This window comes from Ursus americanus, chromosome 12 (assembly GCF_024610735.1).
Source record: "Ursus americanus isolate L20-20 chromosome 12, mUrsAme1.1.p, whole genome shotgun sequence".
In the NCBI taxonomy this organism is placed as follows: domain Eukaryota; kingdom Metazoa; phylum Chordata; class Mammalia; order Carnivora; family Ursidae; genus Ursus; species Ursus americanus.
In genome coordinates, this window is record NC_142138.1 from 64,438,306 (window position 1) to 64,458,829 (window position 20,524).

General features: G+C 43.2%; 1 protein-coding gene across 2 annotated transcripts in view; it reads left to right on the forward strand.

Annotated features, from left to right (window-relative positions):
• The first annotated feature begins 18,280 nt into the window (after positions 1-18,280).
• MAN1A2 (mannosidase alpha class 1A member 2) overlaps positions 18,281-20,524 on the forward strand; it is a 187,814-nt gene continuing 185,570 nt past the window's right edge. For both annotated transcript variants that reach the window (XM_045801407.2, XM_045801408.2), the window contains exon 1: positions 18,281-18,994. In XM_045801407.2, coding sequence (XP_045657363.1) covers positions 18,693-18,994 — 302 coding nt within the window. In that variant the 5' untranslated portion in view covers positions 18,281-18,692. The remainder of the gene's footprint in view (positions 18,995-20,524) is intronic.

A 20,524-nucleotide genomic window follows, 5' to 3' on the forward strand; every position in this document is an offset into this window, starting at 1 on the left:
CAATTAAGTATGATGTTAGTTGTGGGTTTTTCATATATGGCATTTATTATGTCAAGGTATGTTCCCTCTAAACCCACTTTATTGAGAGTTTTTATCATGAATGGATGTTGTACTTTGTCAAATGCTTTTTCTGCATCTATTGAAATGCTCTGGTGGTTTTTAACCTTTCTCTTGTTAATGTGATGTGTCAGTTGATTGATTTGTGACTATTGAACCACTCTGGAACTCCATATCTGGAGTAAAACCCACTCAATCATGGTGGATGATTTTCTTAATGTATTGTTGGATTTGATTTGCTGATAGTTTGTTGATGATTTTTGCATCTATGTTCATCAGAGATATTGGCCTGTAGTTCTCTTTTTTGGTAGTGTCTTTTTCTGGTTTGAATACCACATATTTCTTAAGTACTTACCATATGCCAGGACCATGCTCAGTGTTCTTTTTACAGGTACCATCATTTTTAATTCTTAATAACATTCTTATGATTCATAAAATAAATTATGATTATGCTTGTTTTATAAATGATTAAAATGAGGATTAACAAGGCTAAGTATCTTGCCTGATGAGGAACTTTTGTTATACTCTTGTTACTGGGGTACTTTTGTTATAAAAAGCGGAAAGATTTAGCTTAAGAGTTTTTTGGCTGAAAGAGTTACTTAAGAAAAGATTCCTAGCCCATGGGGGCACTGGAACCTCACGAGGAGTAAAACACTGGTTTGATTTCATCTAGGCACTGCTTCTTCAGTTGGTGTAAAAAACCTACATTAAGGGCCAGGTTGGTTCCCTTTGAGTATTGGCTTCTTGACTGGCAGCATCAGTGAATTCGCTTAGACACTTGAATGATACCCTCTGAAGTGCTGCCCTCTCTAGAGGTGGCCTACTGTAGCGGAGTGGGTCGGCCAGCCAAGGAGAGGTTCAGGACTTGGATTTAAAGCTCTAAGGAGGGGCGCCTGGGTGGCACAGCGGTTAAGCCTCTGCCTTTGGCTCAGGGCGTGATCCTGGCGTTATGGGATCGAGCCCCACATCAGGCTCCTCCGCTATGAGCCTGCTTCTTCCTCTCCCACTCCCCCTGCTTGTGTTCCCTCTCTCGCTGGCTGTCTCTGTCTCTGTCAAATAAATAAATAAAATCTTTAAAAAAAAAAATAAAGCTCTAAGGAAACTTTTGGAAATTCTTTTTTTAAGGGTGACATCAATACCCTATTACTATGTATGATTTGATGAGCAGTGATAGGGGGCCTGGATCCCTTCTCCTTTTATAATTTTATAGCTTCCACATTATGTTTTAGAGGTTTAAATATATCATCTCCTCAGGACCCTGTAGATTTTAATTACCAAAGCAGCGACACCAGTTTTTACCAAAAGCAGAGTGACCTTATTTTATAGCTGAAACAAAGCCCATAGCTGGGTCCCAGCAGCAGGCAGTTACTAGGTCATTCCATAAAGATTTATATATACTTTGTGGACAGAAAAGAATTTCAAATAGGGTAAGTCAAACTATAGACTCACTTATCTTTAATCACTTTAGGCAAGTTAAGATGTACTTCAATTAGGGGCTGTATTCTGGCTAAATGAGGTTTGTTTTTATGAAGCCTCCAAAAAACACTACCAACAAACAATTTAGAGAACAGTAAATTCAGCAACTAATGTTAATATACCTGCAGGGGAAACAAAACAACCGTGTTTCCTTTTGTTTTAGGATGAGGGTAGCTTCGCCGCCTCGAGACTAGGGAAACAAGCAATGTTTCATAATTGTATTTATGCACCTGACGGAGGAAAATATTCCTCCAAAGTGAAAGCAAAAATCTCGGGCAGAAATAGCTGGGTGTTGGAGGGAGGTGAGGATGTGTGTGGGAGAGGGGGAGGGGCGCGCTTCCATTATCTCTTGGATTTAGCAATAGCAACATCAACCTCTCTTTCAGCTCACTTTGCTGCTCTGCAATTCTGAGGAGAAAAAAAAAATCTGTGATTAAAATCCTCAATCTCTGCATCCCTATTTCTACACCCCCCCACCCTCTTCCCTCAAAAAAAAAAAAAAAAAGTATATATCTGTTGCCTGTCCCTTTGCTATGATCCTTCCTTATGTGGGTTTCCTCTCTGGAATAACAGCTAAATCAGGAAAAGGTCTTGGCCACAGCTCACTGCTTCAGCGACTACCTCGGGGCCAGCTGGGGACCGACAGTCTCAGACACCGGCCAGTTGCCACAGATGCAATTGCTCTGAAAAGCAGCTCCCCGTCACCGCTAACCTCACGCAGAAAAAATGAAAATGGGAAATGCCGTGATATTTTCTTCAGTTTCCTCCTGCTCGTTCTAGGAAATAGAACCGAGGCAACATATGATTGGAACGAAATGAGATTTTTCTTAGCAAATAAACATTGCACGTGCAGAATCAGTACAAAACGCGGCTTAGAGAGTGTTCTTAAAACATTGAATGGCCATTCCTCGTCTTCCCAACAGTGAGGGCCTGGGGAAGGAGGCGGCGGGTGGTGTGTAAATGGTTGATGCTTAGAGAATGGGCCTTCTTATTCTTGTTTTTGAGAACAGCCTTCAAATATGTAGCAGCCTTACAATTTGGAATTTTGTCATGACAGATAGAAGGAAGTATCATTTAGGCGTGTTTTAGATGGGATAGAAGGAAATGTGGTTGTTACGATGTGTTGAGAGCTCTTAATTAAGGTTACCGGAATTTTCTGCAAAATAGGGTATCCTTCATCTGCAGTATGAAATCCGGAGCACCTTTCCTCTTAGGGAGGGAGATCAGGAGGGGCCTGGCCTTCAAGTGGGAAAGACCTGGAGTACAAGTAGAATGAAATAGCAGCTTGCTACCAAATATAACCCACAATCTTGTAGCCTGATGCAGTGAATACACGTCCCTAATAACCAGCCTTACTCCTGGCTCGCTCTCCCCCCACCCAAAGCTCATGCTATCAGTTAATAGACTCTCGCATCTGCCTGAGTGGCTGTATCCCCTCCGTGGGGGAGCTCGCTGGGGCCTGCGTGCCTCAAGGAGCAGAGAGAGGAGTTACCCCATTGTGCTCTTGCCATGAAATCACAGCACTCTCTTCACCGCGGGAAGGGCAAGGGCCAGGCTCCCTACAATTCAGATGTCATGCGAACAGCAGTAACTATCACCCAGATTCATCAGACTAAGAGAGAAGCTGCTTAGCTCAGGGACTAGAAGAGCTGCTCCTCAGGAAACCATAGTGAGATGGGGAGTCAGGACGGGGCCAGACCTGCCAGGCCAGTGGGAGAGTCTCAGGCCACAGTTTGGTGGTGTTGCCTGCAGGCTGTGGGCTCAGACAGCCTGGTTCCTACTCACTCATTGATCTTGGGCACATTCCTAAGCCTCTACAGTTTCACCGGCGGACTTGAGTTTCCTTATCTCCAAAATGGAAATAACTATGTTCTGACAATTACGAGAGATATTGTCTGGCAGGCGGTAAACGCTCGATAAGTGTTAGGTATTACTGTCATCAAAAGAGAAACAGATTCATGATAAATGTAGGCCAAACCATTATGCCATCCACCTTAAACTTACATAGTGATGTGTGTCAATTATATCTCAATAAGACTGGAGAAAACGGAATAAATAAATTTTAAAAAATAACACATTATTATGATTATTATTTTTTATTTTTAAAAACAAAATACAGATTTTTCAAATGGCATCTGATGTGTGACTGATGATTCTTTTGTCCCCAAGCCCAGGGTCCTGGATGGGCAAGGAGAGGGGCACAAGTAGCTGGACGTTCTGTCTTGTGCTTCAGCTGCAAATGTTGATTTTGTGCTGGATTAATTTCTGTGTGGAGGACTGGCATGGAAGTGGGCTGAGCTCTCAGTTGGCCATTTTCTCTTTATGCTCTACCCGGTCTCTGAATATTAATGCATCAGTGTTAATAAATGTCTACCTGGGAGAACGGCAGAGTGGTAGCCTCTGACCTTTAATCCTGTCTCCCCTGTTTTCTGGGGTTTTGATAGTGACAATTATGGTTCTAACATCCATTTTTATTAAATAAGGAAAGAGACAAAATTAGGAAAATGAAAGGCTTGGGTGCACTTGGGTGTGCTGCTTTTTTAAACACGTATTAACTATTAACATTAACTTTGTTCTGGGCACTGTGCCAGCTGCGTTCCTCTCACTCTATCTTTTTAGTCATTGCAAGAATCTTTCAGGAAGTAATGTTTGTGCTGAGGATCAGAGAAGTCAAGTAGCCTGCTCCAAGTTGCACAGTGGCAAGTGGCAGAGTCCTAATCCATCAACAGTGAGAACTTGCTGTTCACTCCTTGCACGTTTATGGAGTGCCTGCTCCGTGTTACCGCACTCGGTACCGAGGATATAACAGTCAGCCAGGCAGACTCAGTCCTGATCCTCACAGAACTTCCAGCCTCGAGAGAAAGGCTGGCAAATAAAAAAGCCATTTCAAGTCCATGTCAGAAGACATAGGGTGTAGGGTGCTTGGGTGGTCCAGTCAGTTAAGCCTTTGCCTTCGGCTCAGGTCATGATCCTGGAGTCCTGGGATCCAGCCCCGCTTTGGGCTCCTTGCTCAGCGGGGACCCTACTTCTCCCTCTGCCCCTCCCCACTGCTTGTGCAAGCTCTCTCTCTCTCTCTCTCTCAAATAAATAAATAAATAAAATCTTAAAAACTAAACCACAGGGTGTGGGGTGGCAAAGGCCTCTGCTAAGGCCCAGGGGCTGAAAAGAACAAGGCATGTTGGGGGAACTTCAAGGAATTTACCGAAGTGTTAAGGGTTCTATAACGAACAAAGGCACAGGTGGAGGCCTGGGGGCTCTCAGGGAAGGGGCCCACTAGAGTTAGACTGAGTTTGAGTTGATTTGACAAATTGTGTTTTCAGAGTCTGGCATTTTCCAAGGCAGTAATAATAGGCTCTCAGGATGATAATGTTCCTTTTCTCTATTAGAATTTTCCAAAAAAGGGTGGGACTCAAGGTTTCTCCAGGGTTGGTCCCTGTTCTTATGTCTCAATATAAGCGGAGGGGCAGCCCGGCATGGGTCATAGCACATCAAATTCACTAAAGAAATGATCAAAACAAGACACAGCATGTGGATACGGACTCAGGGCAAAGTCCTGGTGTCTCAGCAGGTCTCGGGGGAGGGGGGGAGTATGTAAAACCTCTCCCCTGAATAACACCCGCTGATCCCGTATACCTCACGCTTTGCGCCAGGCTGCGTTCCTGAGCTGCACCGGTGCTGGCTCACTGAGTCTTTGAAATGACCCTATGAATTAGGAACAATTACGCTAATGCTCCAGATGGGGAAACGGAGGCACAGAGAGCTTAAATAAGTAAGATACCCAGGCTCATACAACGAGTGGGTGAACCTGGGGCGGCATGGCCCTAGAGTCTGTGCTCTTATTCCCAGCCTTTACCCTCCTCCTCCCTCCAACTGTTGGAATTGTATTAGACTTGCCAAAAGCTCATGAAATCATCTATGCAAATTATGGAAGACAAGCCATAGTTCCTTTCTTTGACAATACATGAATTAAAACCATTTATGGGCAATCTCACGGATAAATCTACCACCACCCACACCCGCCCCCGGTGCTTTTGACTCATCACCTCTATACCTTCACCAAACAACCAGACGTCGTAAAGCTCGTTAATTTACCTTCAGCGGGACAGTAAGCAAAGACATCTGGCTGGAACCCTGTAGGTGGTTGTTTTTTCACCTAAGCCTGAACCGTGGGTCCTCCCCAGAGAGCTCCAGAAAGACTGAGCCTAAGGTGGGTAGCCGTGACGTTGTAGCAGCCTTTGGTTCCCAGCATAGCCCTTTAGGGTTCATTACATGACCACATCCTACCCTGGGAGATTCTAATTTAGTGGCTCAGGAAAGGGGCTGGGGCACACAAATTCAGAACAACATTTCATGGGTGATTATGGTATACGACTAGAATTGAGAACCACTGGAACTGGTCAGTCAGATGTGGAGCATTAATCTGGTTAACGGAGAAAGGTGAAGAATGCCTGACGTCAGTGATGATGGTGATGATGATGATAAATTAAGTTAGTTGAATGAATGAATGAATGAATGAATGAATGAAGTGATGATTCCACAAAGCCTTGGAATGTAAGTGCCTCCAGACTACTTGTCTATTTCATTAGAAATAAATATAGTTCTTTGCCTTTGCAAGCCATGGTCTCATCAAGAGACCCTTCTCTATTATGGAAAGTTACAACGCAGGACCTCTGTGTCCCTTACCCATAACCGACTTCAGGTCTGTGCCCTCTGGTGCATCTTCCCTCCAGGTTTTATTCAGATTGCTCCCCAGTGTTCTTTTTTTTCTATATTTATGCAGTACTTAGTTCGATGGCTTACCTTGGGGTAAGTGGTTACTCCCTAGCCCCGTTTTTACCTATATGAGGAATTTCTGCTTCTCCTCTTATATCAGCCTAAGGGAACCTGATGCCCCGGAGATGCTGTGGCTGTCATGTTCCCCACTGCCTACAGGAATCACTGGCAGAGAAGTTAAGGCGGGAGAGTTTAGTCTAGATGCAGAGAATGACTTTGTATGAAATAGCAAAACAGACATTTGAGGAATCTTCATTTTCCCCCCAAATCATAAAATAAGATAGTGTCTGGTGGGGACACTGTGGGTATTTTGCTAAAAAATGAGAGAAAACACTAAAGACCTCTCCAAGTTCCTTGCTGTTAGGTTATTATAATGACTAACATTGCTACTGTGGGAATGATAAAATTACTTTTTTCCTGTTGGGTGCTGATTCTATCTTCAAATCTTGATGAATCTTTCTGTGCAGTGTGTGTAATTCTTTTTTTTTTTTTAAGATTTTTTATTTATTTATTTGACAGAGAGAGAGACAGCCAGCGAGAGAGAGAACACAAGCAGGGGGAGTGGGAGAGGAAGAAGCAGGCTCATAGCAGAGGAGTCTGATGTGGGGCTCGATCCCACAATGCCGGGATCACGCCCTGAGCCGAAGGCAGACGCTCAACCGCTGTGCCACCCAGGCGCCCCTAGTGTGTGTAATTCTTGAGCAGTATTCTCATCTACTGGTACATTAATTCCTCCCCCCACCTTCCTCCTTTCCTTCCTTCCTTCCTTCCTTCCTTCCTTCCTTCCTTCCTTCCTTCCTTTCCATTTATGTTTCTAGGAAGTACAAAGATTTGAAGAAAAAGCTTACCACCAACATGAAAACAAGAACAAAAAACCTCTTACCTTTAACATATCTGGCTCAATTGGAAATACAAACTATAATTTTATTGCTATGTCCTAATTTTACCCATGCCATTTAAAACTAACAATAATTTTGCAAAATACCAGAAAAGCATAGTGCATCCATTCTTTCAGCTTACATGATAGGGAAGAAGACTCCTACAGCATCGTGATAGCAGGACCTCTGTGATTTTAGCATTTCTCCATGAAGGGAGAGGTGTCTATATAACATGACGGTAACCAAATCATGCTGTAAGTGGAGTGGTATACCAGTTGCCCTTAAAGGAGAAGAGCCCACTTCACCGTTTTGCTTGCTCTGCCCCTGAATGCAGAGGGCTGCAGTTGAAGAAGTAATATGGTCTGAAGTGAAATTATCTGATAATGGCTTGTAATAAACAGCAGACTCCATGTGTGAAATTTAATGCAGTACTTGCCCTCAAATAAATAAAGTGTTCACTTTAAAAATCAGACACAAAAAGGGTTTTGTCTTTTCAAAACACATCTTTGCCATCATTTAAGTGGCAATGCTAGAGTCACACAGCTCATTATGGCTTTATTCCAACCGGGAAACTTCCAGCGTGCAGACGCCCAGGTGGATTCCCTGTAGGGCTCTGAAGGGTTTCTCGGCTGTTGGAGCAGTCCGGTGGTGGATTACAGGCTCAGACTTTACTTTGTGTGTTAGAATGTTAGCCTGAAATTGCACAACACGTTTGGAACTTTAAAATTAAATCTCATTTGCCTTTTAGAATGTCTGTAAAGTAAATACAAAACCTTAAAATTCATAATTGGAAGTCTGTAAGTCCTTTAAACCTTTTTCATGCTTGAAGCTACTAAATTGCCTTTGCAATAATAGCTCCTTATTTTCAGCATTTAAAAGTAACTTCAGTTTGGTCGTATAATATATATACCCCTCCCAACTTCAGTCAATGCAAAATCATTGTTCTCTGAAGGATAGACACATATTGTAAACTGAAACATTAGTTGAAGGTAATTAATGGCAACTAGGAAAAGGAAAGGAGTGATGTGCCATGAAACCTATAACTCCCTGTAAGAATTCACAGCCAACATATTGGATTTACTTGCTTTTAATACCAGCTGTGCACTAAGGAAAGCCATGACTGCTTTACTGCTTTAGTAGTTAGGCATATAGGTGTGTTTGAAAACCATTATGTACAGAAAAGTGAGAAAATCTGCAATAAAAATATAAATAATCCTAAAGGACTATTATCACGTGGAAAATGATCATTTAGAATACACACACATTTTTCTGGTATTGTTAAAGTGTCATTTTCCCCCAGATTATTGAATCATTCCCTAAGCACCAATAGTTAAAAGCAGAATACTTTTTGATAGACATTATTTAAAATTGATTTGCATACTCTTCGTATATTGAATATAATTTAACTTTTTTAAAAAAGATTTTATTCATTTGAGAAAGACAGATACAGAGAGAGAGAGAGAGAGAGAGAGAAAGCAGGAGCAGTGGGGAGAGGCAGAGGGAGAGGGAGAAACAGACTCCCTGCTGGGCAGGGAGCCAGACGTGTGGCTTGATCCCAGGACCTGGAGATCATGACCTGAGCTGAAGTCAGACACTTAACCATCTGAACCACCCAGGCACCACAATTTAACTTTATTTTTAAAGATTCATGTATTTATTTATTTGAGAGAGAGTGAAAGGGAGAGAGATCACATAGGGAGGAGGGAGAAGCAGACTCCCCACTAAGCAGGGAGCCCCATGTGGGGCTTGATCCCAGGACTCTGAGATTACGACTTGAGCCGAAGGCAGACATTTAACCAACTGAGCCACCCAGGCGCCCCTAACTTTTTCTTTTAAGTAGGCTCCATGCCCAGCATGGAGCCCAGTACAGGACTTGAATCCAGGACCCCAAGATCAAGACCTGAGCTGAGATCAAGAGTTGGGTGCCTAACTGACTGAGCCACCCAGGCACCCTGAATATAACAACTTTTTAATGAACCAGTTTGAATGTCTAAATTGAGGGGCTGAATGTTAAGTGGTATAATCAGAAACAAGGAAATAATATCTTCTCCCCCACTCTTCTTTTTCAGTTGCATGCATCAGGTTTTCTAGGGCAGGTATACAGATGCTATCTTTCATTTCTCCCCTGCCATCCAATCAACCATACTACACGGACGCTTCTTGAAATGCCTGCTCTTATTCCTCACCAACACCACTATTTAGTTCAGGCCATTAATATCTCTTGCCTAGATGGTAGAAAGAGTTTTCTAAATGGTCGTCCTGCCTTTATGTAGTCTGACCACCCTGAAGTCCACTCTTCATTTGATAGCCAGAGTGATCCATCTAAAAACACACATCTGATCTAATCATTCCCCTGCTTAAAACCCTGGGATGGCTTCCTATTGCTCTCAGAATAAAACCCAACTCCTTAATGTGGCTTCCTTAAAGGCCCTTCATGATACGATCTCTATTGCCTCTGTTTTTTGTCTGCTTGATGTAGCTGTGTCTGATAGATCGTTAAAATCTCCCACTCAGACAGTGGGCTTGTCAATTTCTCTTTGTAATTCTGGTGGTTTTGCTTTCTGTAATTGAAAGCTATGTTATTAGGTACATTCAACTTCTTGGTAGTGACCCTCTTTATTTCACTTGGTTTAAAAGACTTTTTTGTCTGATATTAATAATGCTTCATCAGCTTTCTTTTTGATAGCATTTTGATAATTTATCTTTTTTATCCTTTTATGCCCAGTATTTCCAGGGTTTAGTTTCTGTGTCATTTGCTAGCATTATATACCTGAATGTTATTTTATTTCATTTTTAAAAAAGATTTTATTTATTTATTTGATAGAGAGACAAAGAGAGAGCACAAGCAGGCAGAGCAGCAGGCAGGGGAAGAGGGAGAAGCAGGCTCTCCGCTGAGCAGGGAGCCCTACACGGGGGCTCCACCCAGGACCCTGGCATCATGACCTGAGCCGAAGGCAACAGCTTAACCAACTGAGCCATCCAGGTGCCCTCTGAATGTTATTTTAAACCAACCTGATAATCTGTCTTTTAATAAGTAATTTAAATCGGTTTGCTTACTGTACTTGCTGATATATTTGTGCTTAATTTTACTATACCATTTTGTGTGTGTGCTTTTTTTTTCTCCCTCCTTCTCTGGCTTCTATTCAATGATCAGTTTTCTACATCGAATTTCCTCAACCCTTGGCCATGCTTTTCTCTCTGCAGGTTTAGAAGCTCTAGATCAGCTTTTTATTAATATACAATATCCTAGAGACAAAGCATTCAGAAAAAGTCATTATTTCTATACATCTCCCAAGGGACTTAGCATGCTTTAGTCATCCATTGTACATTTCCTTCTTCTTGTCATTTTTTTTAAACACTGAAGTAGTTATTTTTAATTTTACCATCATGTTTATTAATTCCTTCCCTCACCAGTGTCTTGTATCCTGTCCTTTTCCTCTGGGCTTATTTTTCTTATTGGGAAAGGATGTTCTTCAGTAGTTCTTTTGGTGCAGGGCTGTGGGTGGTAAATGCTGTTAGTCTTTTAGATTGAAAATGTCTTTGTCTTGACCTCTTCCTTAAACGGAAATCAAATTCTTGCTTGCTAGTGTTCCATTCAACTTTTAAGATACTCAGCTGTCCTTTTGTTTCTGTTGTTGCTTTTGAGAACTCTAGTTATAGTCTCTTTGTAGATAATCAGTGTTTTTCCTTTGGTAACTTGTAGATAACCACTGTTTTCCCCCTGGTAACTTGAGAGATTTTATCTTCCCCCTTATGCCCCTGTAGTTTCTCTATAATGCCACAAAAGTAAAAGTTTACCTTTATTTGTCTTGCTTGCTACTCAAAGTGTTCTGACGTTTTGATTAGAAAAGTTTCAGTCATTTCTTCCTTTTTTTAAAGTAGAGTGTCTCCATGCTGCCCTTCAGTTTTTCCTTCTGGAACTCCTATTAGACATATGTTGGAGCCACTCCAAAGAATCCCCATGAATCTTAACTTTTTGCTCCCATTTTACAATCTCTTTAATTTTCTATACTGTGTTCTGGGTGAATTATTCAATACATCCCTTTAACTCATTACTTTTTCTCTTCCACATTGGCCAGCTCCAGACTTAATGCCATCTATTGATTTTCTTGGACCATATTTTTATTTTTAAGATTTCTGTTAGTTCCTTTTCACATTTATCTACTATTTACTCAGCTTGTATTTGTTCCCTAATTTCCTGTCCATTTAAAATGTCCCTAATTTCTTGGCACTTATCACTTGGAGAATGCAAAAATATTAATTTAAAAATCTCTGTCAGTTCCATAGAGTTAATTTTATCTGGAGTAAATTCATGTTCTGAGTGTTCATTCTGTTGGTCATTGTTCTTAGTACTCGGTATCAATATGTGTTTGGAACTTGGTGGTCAGGCTCATTTTGAGTGGAAAGTTTCCACTGCTGTTTTCTGTTTTGTTTTAGTTTAGTGTTGGTTTTCTCTCTCTCTCTCTCTCTCTCTCTCTCTCTGTGTGTGTGTGTGTGTGTGTGTGTGTGTGTGTGTGTTTTTCCCCTCTCACACACGCTGTGCTCACCCCTCCATGTTCAGGAATTTTCGTCTCCACCTGCCTCCCTGGATCTCCATTCTAGAATCGGGTCTCATGTTGGCATTTTGAGGCTTCAACCCCACCGTAATATTGGGGATATTGCAGAACCAGTCACTTGGCCAGCTGCTTGGCTTGGTTCTTGATTTCAAGGCTGTGTCTTTGTCCTTCTGCTTCCCTAGGCAGTGGGTTGGCAGCAGTTTACTTTCAGCCTCCTTTCGTGAGTTCCTGACTTCAAGAACCAAGCTTGGTTCCCATCCTCCACCTTATTTGGAGCATCTTTAGTTCCTGTCACCTTGCAGGAAACAAAAATCTTGGCTTTCAAACCTGAGACCCCAGTAGGCCTGTGGCTTCAGACTGCTTCAGGCTTTTTATTCTATTTCTGATCTATGAAAAGGGTTATTTGTTTTTGAGCCTGGTTGTGTCTTTTTGGTTTTTTCTTTCTATGTATTAATTATCATTACTATTTGTGTAGAGTAAAAGGAATGGATCAAAGCATGACCTTACTGTACCAACCACTTGAGCAGAAATCCTTCTATGTTCACCTCTTTGGCTTTGTCTCTCACCATCCCTCCCTCTACAATCTATGTTCTAGCCATAATGAATTACTTTAGAGGATCAATAAGTTGCATGCTCTTTCTCCCCATCCCACCCCTGAGTTTTGGATGAAACGAGACATAGAAGACAGTCAAGTGGAGAGTTTTTAAAATGCCAGCTTTATTACAGATAAGCTAATAAAGAACAAGGTTCTGGATCTGTAACCCAAAAGGGCTTGCTGACATTGTGCCAGTTCCTAATCCCCACAGAATCTAGCCTCAGAACAGCCTACCAAAGGGGAAGGTTGGGTCTTCAAACAGACTTGTTTACCCAAGATCATTGTCTGCTTTGCCCTGGGGCAGAAAGGGAACAAGAGGATTGATCTTCACTAATTGGGGTCTTTTAATAGATTAGCTCCATCCAGTCAAGAACTATGAGCCAATGAATGTAATGGTACTCACCAATCAAGAAACTCAGTCCTGAGTGTGAAGGATAGCGGTATAAGGAGCCAAAAGTCATATTCTAAGGGAACACTCTCCTACCCACCCCCTGGAAAAATGCGACCAGGGGAGAGGAGGTGCCCCTAACACACGCCATGTTCTTTCTCCTTCTTCCAAGCCTTTTCTTTCACCTGCCAACGCCTTCTCATCCTGATGCCTATAATAAAAACCATAGTTAATATTTACTGAATCCCCACTATGAGGAAGTCCAACCCTATAAGGTATGTATTTTTATTTTAATCTTATGGATGAAGAAACGAAGCATAAGGAAGGATCCCAATGTTTCCAAGGTCACACAGGCAAATGGCAGAGGCAGGATTAGGCCCAAGATTCTCTTAGTTCCAGAGCTTATATACTTTACATTATATGCAGCTGCCTCCATATCGTATTCACCTTTGGATATTTAGAACACGGCATAGCATCAGGAGAGAGTGGATGCTCAATAATATTTAATGAATGAACATATAAATCAATGGAACGTAGTCTCAAAGTTAACTGCCTTGAATGGATTAAAAACAACTTTAATATGGGGATTTATAAAGAATGCTTAACTTCCTTTAGCATCGGACTGCTTTTTGTAAGGTTGATGTGAGCATTCATTGGAAGGTTTCCGTAGGGGCTGCTAAGCTCAGCTGTCACTTGCGTTCTGCCCTTTCAATTATAGGTCTTCTCCTCCAGCTGCTCAAGAAGACAGTTGTTCTCTCTTGGTTCTATCCCACTTTTGTCCCTGGCCCGAGCCTGTCGGCCACCTGAAAGAGTGGTCCTTTACATTGGTAAGACTACTGATGCTTCTTTGCATACTACCGCAGCCCCAGCACCTCCACGCAGACGTGCTGTGTATCAGTCAAGACTCTGCATTGCAAGAGGCAAAAACTCACTCTGATGAAGAAAGGAATGTATGGGCTTATGTAACGGAGAAGGTCAAAGGATGAACTAGCCTTGGATATGGCTGGACTCAGAGCAGAAGTAATTTATATGAGCTCAATGAAGCTTAAGCTTCTGGGTTCCTCCTTGCTTGGCCCTGTCTTGGGCTCCGGGAGGCCCGAGCAATGTGTTTACATAGGAATAGGTTTTTCTAAAATTTGAAAATTTCACTTTCCCCTTTAGAGAGTACTGGAGCTGTTTATCGGAAGAGTAAGCAGGGAAGGGTTCTGGATAAGTGGCAGGAAAAGGCAGCAAGGAGTTGCTGTGCATACTCTGCTCCCTAGGTTGGAGCACCATTCTTCTCTCCTCCTGGTTAAATTAAAGGTTCCACTTCAGGTGGCAATTGATTCAGGAACCTTCTCCAACACACTCCCAATCACTCTCCCCTCACTCTGGTGTCCTTTCAGTATTCCCATGAACCCCTGGGGCTTTATTCTAACATTGCCCCCCTCCCCCACCATTTGTAATTGTCAGTGTTCAGCCATCTCTCCGCACCAGACTGTGAGCTGGTTGAAATAGAGATTCTGACTTATTTTTCCAAATCTCTAGCACCTTGTGGGGTATGTTGCATAGAAGTTCTTCAACAAATGTGTCTTTTATGAGCAAATGAACCTCAAAGACTTGGGCTCAGTGAGACACCTGAAGCTTTTATGGCTTTGCTGATTTTCATAGACCTAACTTGAGAGTTTCATAACATTGAACTTCAGTTTATCCCTGCCCTCTGAGGAAGAAAGCTTCAAAGAATAATGAGAAAACAGAAAGAAGAGGGTCAAAGCCTGGCTCTCTATGCATTTATTGGTCAAATCTGGTAATTTCTCCTCTAACATCTTTCTTGGATATTTGGGAACCAGTTGAAACTAAGAAGGAGCAGATTATGTAAGTAAAACAAAAGCTTTTTTTTTTTTTCATATCAGGTGTGTATATATTTTTTCTCTAGCATATAACTTCAATTTTACTGAAAACGCAGCTAGATTGTGTGTGTGTGTAATATGTGTTAAAATTATTTTGATAAAGGAAAAGTTAACATAAGATTGAACAAATACAAATAACTTTTACATTGTATTATGTAAGTGGATCTTAGTAATAGTCCTATAAATCCAAATATGTAGGGGTAAATTTTGTTTTGTTAGTAACTTAGTAAGTCATATTTACTGAAATATCAATTAATGTATTTGTATTTATAAAAGGGAAATCACCATTTTATCTGCCACTTTGGAATCTTGTCTATGCCTTTGATCAAAGCATAACTATTCTTTGAAAATGAGATATTCTCTTTGCACTCTCTAGAATGAGATCCTTCCCTGTTTTATATACTCTCTCCTTTCTGTTGATTGCCCCCAGATGTGTTTTCACCTTGATACAACTGAGTCCACATATTTGAAATCTGACCTCAACTTTTTCGAGTACCAGTTTAACATTATTTATTTATTTAATAATAAAAGGAACACAAACAGAACACATGGGGAAAATAAAATGTAATACCAACATCTTGACACAACAGCTATACTACTTTTTCAAATCTTCCCCTTTAATCCTTTCATATGCATATTTTTATATACTTATAATCATATTTATGAATACATTTGCAACTTGCTTTAAAGAAACCCAACAAAACTGCTGATTCTTTTACAACTTATTTGAAAGGGAACTAGTCTCTAGAAGAGCATACACACTAAATACATATATACTAAATATATATGCAATTTTTATTACATATATATGTATTTTACAAATATATATGTAATTTTTTACATGCTTTTTTTTTTAAGATTTTATTTATTTTTTTGAGAGAGAGAGAGAGCACGATTAGTGAGAGGTCAGAGGCAGAGGGAGAAGCAGGCTCCCCACTGAACAGAGAGCCCGATGCGGGACTGGATCCCAGGACTCTGGGATCATGGCCTGAGCCCAAGGCAGACACTTAACCGACTGAGCCACCCAGGCGACCCTACAAGCTACTTTTTGATGCTTGTGTAGGATTATAATAAAATAACTGATAGCATCAGTGGCTTTAGAATTGCAGACTGCATTTGAACACCTATGATAACCCCAAATTTAAATAATGATGTTTTTACTCTCGTGAAGGAAAAGTAAATTTTGCAGAAAGGCAAGGGCAAGAAAGAAGGGGCACATATAAGCCTTTTCCAGAAGCTCTGAAGTTGAGCCTGCCAAAGCCACACTAGGTTGTGGCAGGTTTCCTCTGATTGATCTCTCTGTGGTTAATGATTTGATGTCAACTTAGATATTTACTTTTCAAGACTCACATAACTTGCTATATCATTCACAGCTCAATATTTATTTTCCCTCATCTTTTCATGGGAAATAATGACCTCACCAGTAGGAAACCTATGTTTTTTCTCCTTTGGCTTCGGGAGAGGCTCAGCATTAGAAACTTATTCATAAAATTGGCACACTTCATAGAGACACTTCTGGAAGGCAGGGCCTTTCTTATACTTCCTCTTCACAAGTGTCCAACACAAACCTCACTTTGGATTCAGCACACTTTACTGCCAGCATGACTGGGTGAACTCCTGGGAGGGGGCCCTCCCTTGACATTTTTATCTCTGATTTGGTGAAGCATGGTCAACGACAATGACTTCTTTTGTCATATGGTAGATAGTATGCACAGCTTCTGAAAATAGTGCAGACTGGAATGTACTTTGAGTTGTGCCAATGAGCATGAGGATTTTTTTTTTTTTTTTTGCTTGATTTTTGAGCTAAGACGGTCTTTTTCTCCCCTGCCATTTAAGGGCCTCCTCTCCAATCCCCAGCCATCAGTAAGGACGCATAGAGAGAATGGCAACTTATCTTAATATTAGAATAAAACTTAATGTGAAGTAAGCTGCAAGCGACAATACATTTATAAAACATTTTTTTCGCACTGAATCACAACAGGGTTCTTCTCAATATTACAGATGAAGGAATCGACTAGATTGTTTCTAAGCCTGAATTTAAACAATATTGCCTTTTTGTGTTTTAGCACCTCATCGATCATACTTTTTTATGGGAGTGGTGGTGGTGAGCAATGAGATGACTGGAAAACGTATTGCAGAAATTGAATCATGAGGAGGCTGCTTTCATATGGGCTGGTGTGACCCATTCCTCAGAAAGTAAACGTAATGGAAAGGGCAAGCTCGCCATTTTTCACACAGAGCCTGGCACATGGTCGGTGCTACGTACTGATGATCGAGTTTCGGGTGCCCAGCAACGTGCACATGGGCTACATGGAAGAAGTTTGAGATCCCGCCGTTGGGCCCTAAGGACCGACGGTCTATACCAGAAGGCAAGACTCCCACGGAGCCAGATTAAACGCCAGAGCCCGTTAATTCCGCTAAGCCCTAACTGCGGCGAAACCTTCGCGACCGGAGCCCTCCTCCCGCTCTCCAAGGCCGGGTCAATGCCACCAACTGGCGATGAGAAGGCGCCTGGCAGCAGCAAACTTCGCAGACGAGCGAAGGGGGCCACCCGCGCCCACCGCGCGCCCAGACGGCGGCAGCATCAGGCTTCCGGGGGTCGCGCGGGCGGCGGGCAGGCGCTGGAGCCCGCAGCGGCGCGAGGCCGGAGCGCGGGCGGGGCGGGGCCGGGAGCGTGCGCGCGCACCTCACACTCCGGCGCCCGGGGACGCCCACTCGCGAGTCGGGGCGGCAGGCCGGCCCGCGCCATCCATCCCCCTCCTGCACCTCGGGTCCCTTGCAGGCGTGTGCCCAACGGGCGTCGGCCCTCTGCTGCCTGCGCTCTCCGGGCCTACCAGGCAGGGGCCGAGAACCGGGCCGCAGCCCCGCACCGCGTGGACGCGCCGCCTCTCCCGCACCCGCCGCCGCCGCCAGAGCAAGCCGCTGCGAGCGACCGGAGGCGGCGCCGAGGAGGCTCCCACGGCGGCCCGCGGCCGGCGAGGACAGAGACGGAACCGACCTCTGCCCGCCCGAGGCGCGGCCGCTCCTGCGCGCCCGGGGCCGCCGCCTCCCCAGCGCCGAGCGAGGAATGAGCAGGCGCCTGCCCCGGGCTCTCGGACTGAGGGGCCGCGGCTCGGTTTCTTCCCACGCCGCGGAGCCGCGGGGGCCCGGTCACCGCGGCCGGGCGCGGCGGGGTCAGCGGCGGCCTCGTCCGGGGAGCAGGCACCGGGGTTAACTTCGGCGGCGGCGGCGGCGGCGAGCGGGAGGAGGAGCCGGGCGGGGGCGGCCGCCGCGCCTCCCCTCCCCCCGCACACGCCGGGGCTTCTCAGTGGCCGCCCGAGGAGGAAGTTCCGCTCCCCGCCAGACCCGTGCGCTAGCAACAGCGGCGGCGGCGGCTGCTGCGAGGGCGCAGGCATTTGGGGCGCGAATGCCCTTCGCGCCGGCCGTCGAGGGGGCAGCGGCGGAGCTCTCCCCGGAGCCTGGAGCCTGGGGGCGGCGTCGGGAGGCGCGGGCGTGCAAGACCCTCTTCCCGCGACTTCGCCCGGCGCCGCCGCTTCGCCTTCCCGGCGAGGCGGGAGACCTCCCTCCTTCCCTGTTGGCCGACTTCCGAGGAGCCCCTTATTTTTCCACCACCGAGGTGAAGAGGTTCTGGAACCGAAGCATCAGAGGTAGTTAAGTGAACCTTCTGCAACTCCTCGGATCTGGTCAGGCTCCCCTTTGGGGCGGGAGACCACATTGGAGCATCTCGCTGGGGTGCCAGAATGGAAGACCCCACCTTGCATCCTTTCTGCAGTGTTGCTTGCCTCATCTACTCTTAGGAATGAAGAGGAGACTTGTGATAACTCGATGAGGTACTGAAAACCAAATGGCAGAGAAAATACCACAGGACACAAACTAGTGATCGTGTGGGGGCCACACACGTTTCTGAATGTAATTGGACGAGCGTGAAAGAGGTGCCCTATTAAAAAGCACAACAGTCCTTTAAGAGGAGCAAAATTGAGTTTCTCCATTTTTTGCCAAGATTTTGGAGACTGTTCAATGTATTGTACATTTGATATAAGATGAGAACTTTATAAAATATTCTGTCCAAGAGCGTAAACGATGACTACCCCGGCGCTGCTGCCCTTATCTGGACGAAGGATACCACCTCTGAACCTGGGGCCGCCTTCCTTCCCACATCACAGGGCTACCTTGAGACTTTCCGAGAAGTTTATCCTCCTCCTTATTCTAAGTGCCTTCATCACCCTGTGTTTTGGGGCATTCTTCTTCCTTCCAGACTCTTCAAAACACAAACGCTTTGATCTGGGTTTGGAAGATGTGTTAATTCCTCATGTAGATGCCAGCAGAGGGGCTAAAAACCCTGGAGTCTTCCTGATCCATGGACCTGATGAACATAGACACAGGTTTGTTTATTTCAGAAGTTTTGGTATTAACATTTGGCAGAGCAAGGTATGGTTTATTGCATCAAATCTCCCTTAAATTTTTTTTTTTTCCAGAAAATGTAATTTTCTCTGAGTCCTTAGAGTTGTAGTTATTTCAAGACTGGTAGCATAAAACTGTGGACTGGAAAGGCTCCTAGAGCCCCATCTGAAGTGCAGTTCCTTTGTTTTATGTAGGAGAAACATTTGCGCTCAGAGGTGTTAGGTCTGATGTGAACAATTGGGAGGTAGGAAAATTTAATCTAAAGAAGTGGTCACATACGCTGCGCCTTTATTTATGAGAATGTGTTGCATTCATAGTGCCACCCTGTGAAATAGACCCTTTGAATCCTGACAGTTTCTATGAGTTTGTTCTCTCCCAAAGGGCTCTTATTCTCTAGCTTGTAGTTAAAGATTAGTAGTGAATCTTAGCTTTTTAGGGGCAAACTATGGGCAGAACATACCTGTCCTTATTTTCAGGGAATCTTTTTTGGTGTTCCATATGGAAATCAGTTAAAAAGTATCATTGAATCTTACAGTCATTTACTTTGTGTCTTGTAGCAAGATTTGGTTATGTTTTTAAATTTTTTATTTTTTTTTAAATATGTGGGTTGGAGTGTGTCAAGTAACTTTTGCAATTTGGTTGATGAAAGGGTTCACATGTTTTCAAATCGCCAAATTTGAGGAGAGCTCTTGGGTGAGTGTAGCCAAATTAGGATAAAATACGAGCACTAGTGACTATCTCTTTAAATCATTTATGCAATTTGTGTCAAAAGAAGAGTTTGGGAAAGTAGTTTACTTTTCTCAAACCTACATTTTTTTTTTTTGACCTGCTAAATCCCCTCTTTTTCCTGTTAAAATAATTTTTGAGTATGTGAAAAAAACCCATACACTTGAATTCTGTTTTCAACTGACATTAGTTTTAACTTTTTATTAAGCATGAGGTTTTGAAATAGCTTAGGTTCACGTGTGAGGCTAAGTTAAATACTTGGGATAATGCAGTGTTGTAATGACAGCTGGTTTTTCCCTTTTCTCAATCTTGTTAATTCATTATTTGCTTCCTGATTCTTTGACTTTTGGCTGAACCTTATGGAGTAGTTACTTCTCAAATTGTTCCAGGCCATTATTTTGTAACTAAATTTGGACTTTTTGCCATCATTTTCAACTTCTGTACTCTTTCGCATCAGTTTCATTTATTTTTTGCCCTTTGCTCTTGTGACTTTGAGAAAAATCTGATGTGATCTGTGAAATATGTTGCTGAAAAATTAACACTGAAAGTACTGTTTTCCTGGAGAAGCTTATTTCCCATGATTTTTATACAAACTGTGATAAATACTTGAAATTAAAGGGCGTTAAGACTGGCTTCAGGTTTCTTTGAGAGCCACACATTAACATTATTTAACTCTTATCATTACATTAATCTGTCGTGTACTAAACAGTTTATATCTTACGTGTGGCCTAAAGGTTAAAAAATATGCAGTATATGGCAACATTCTAGTTTAAAAACATTCATCA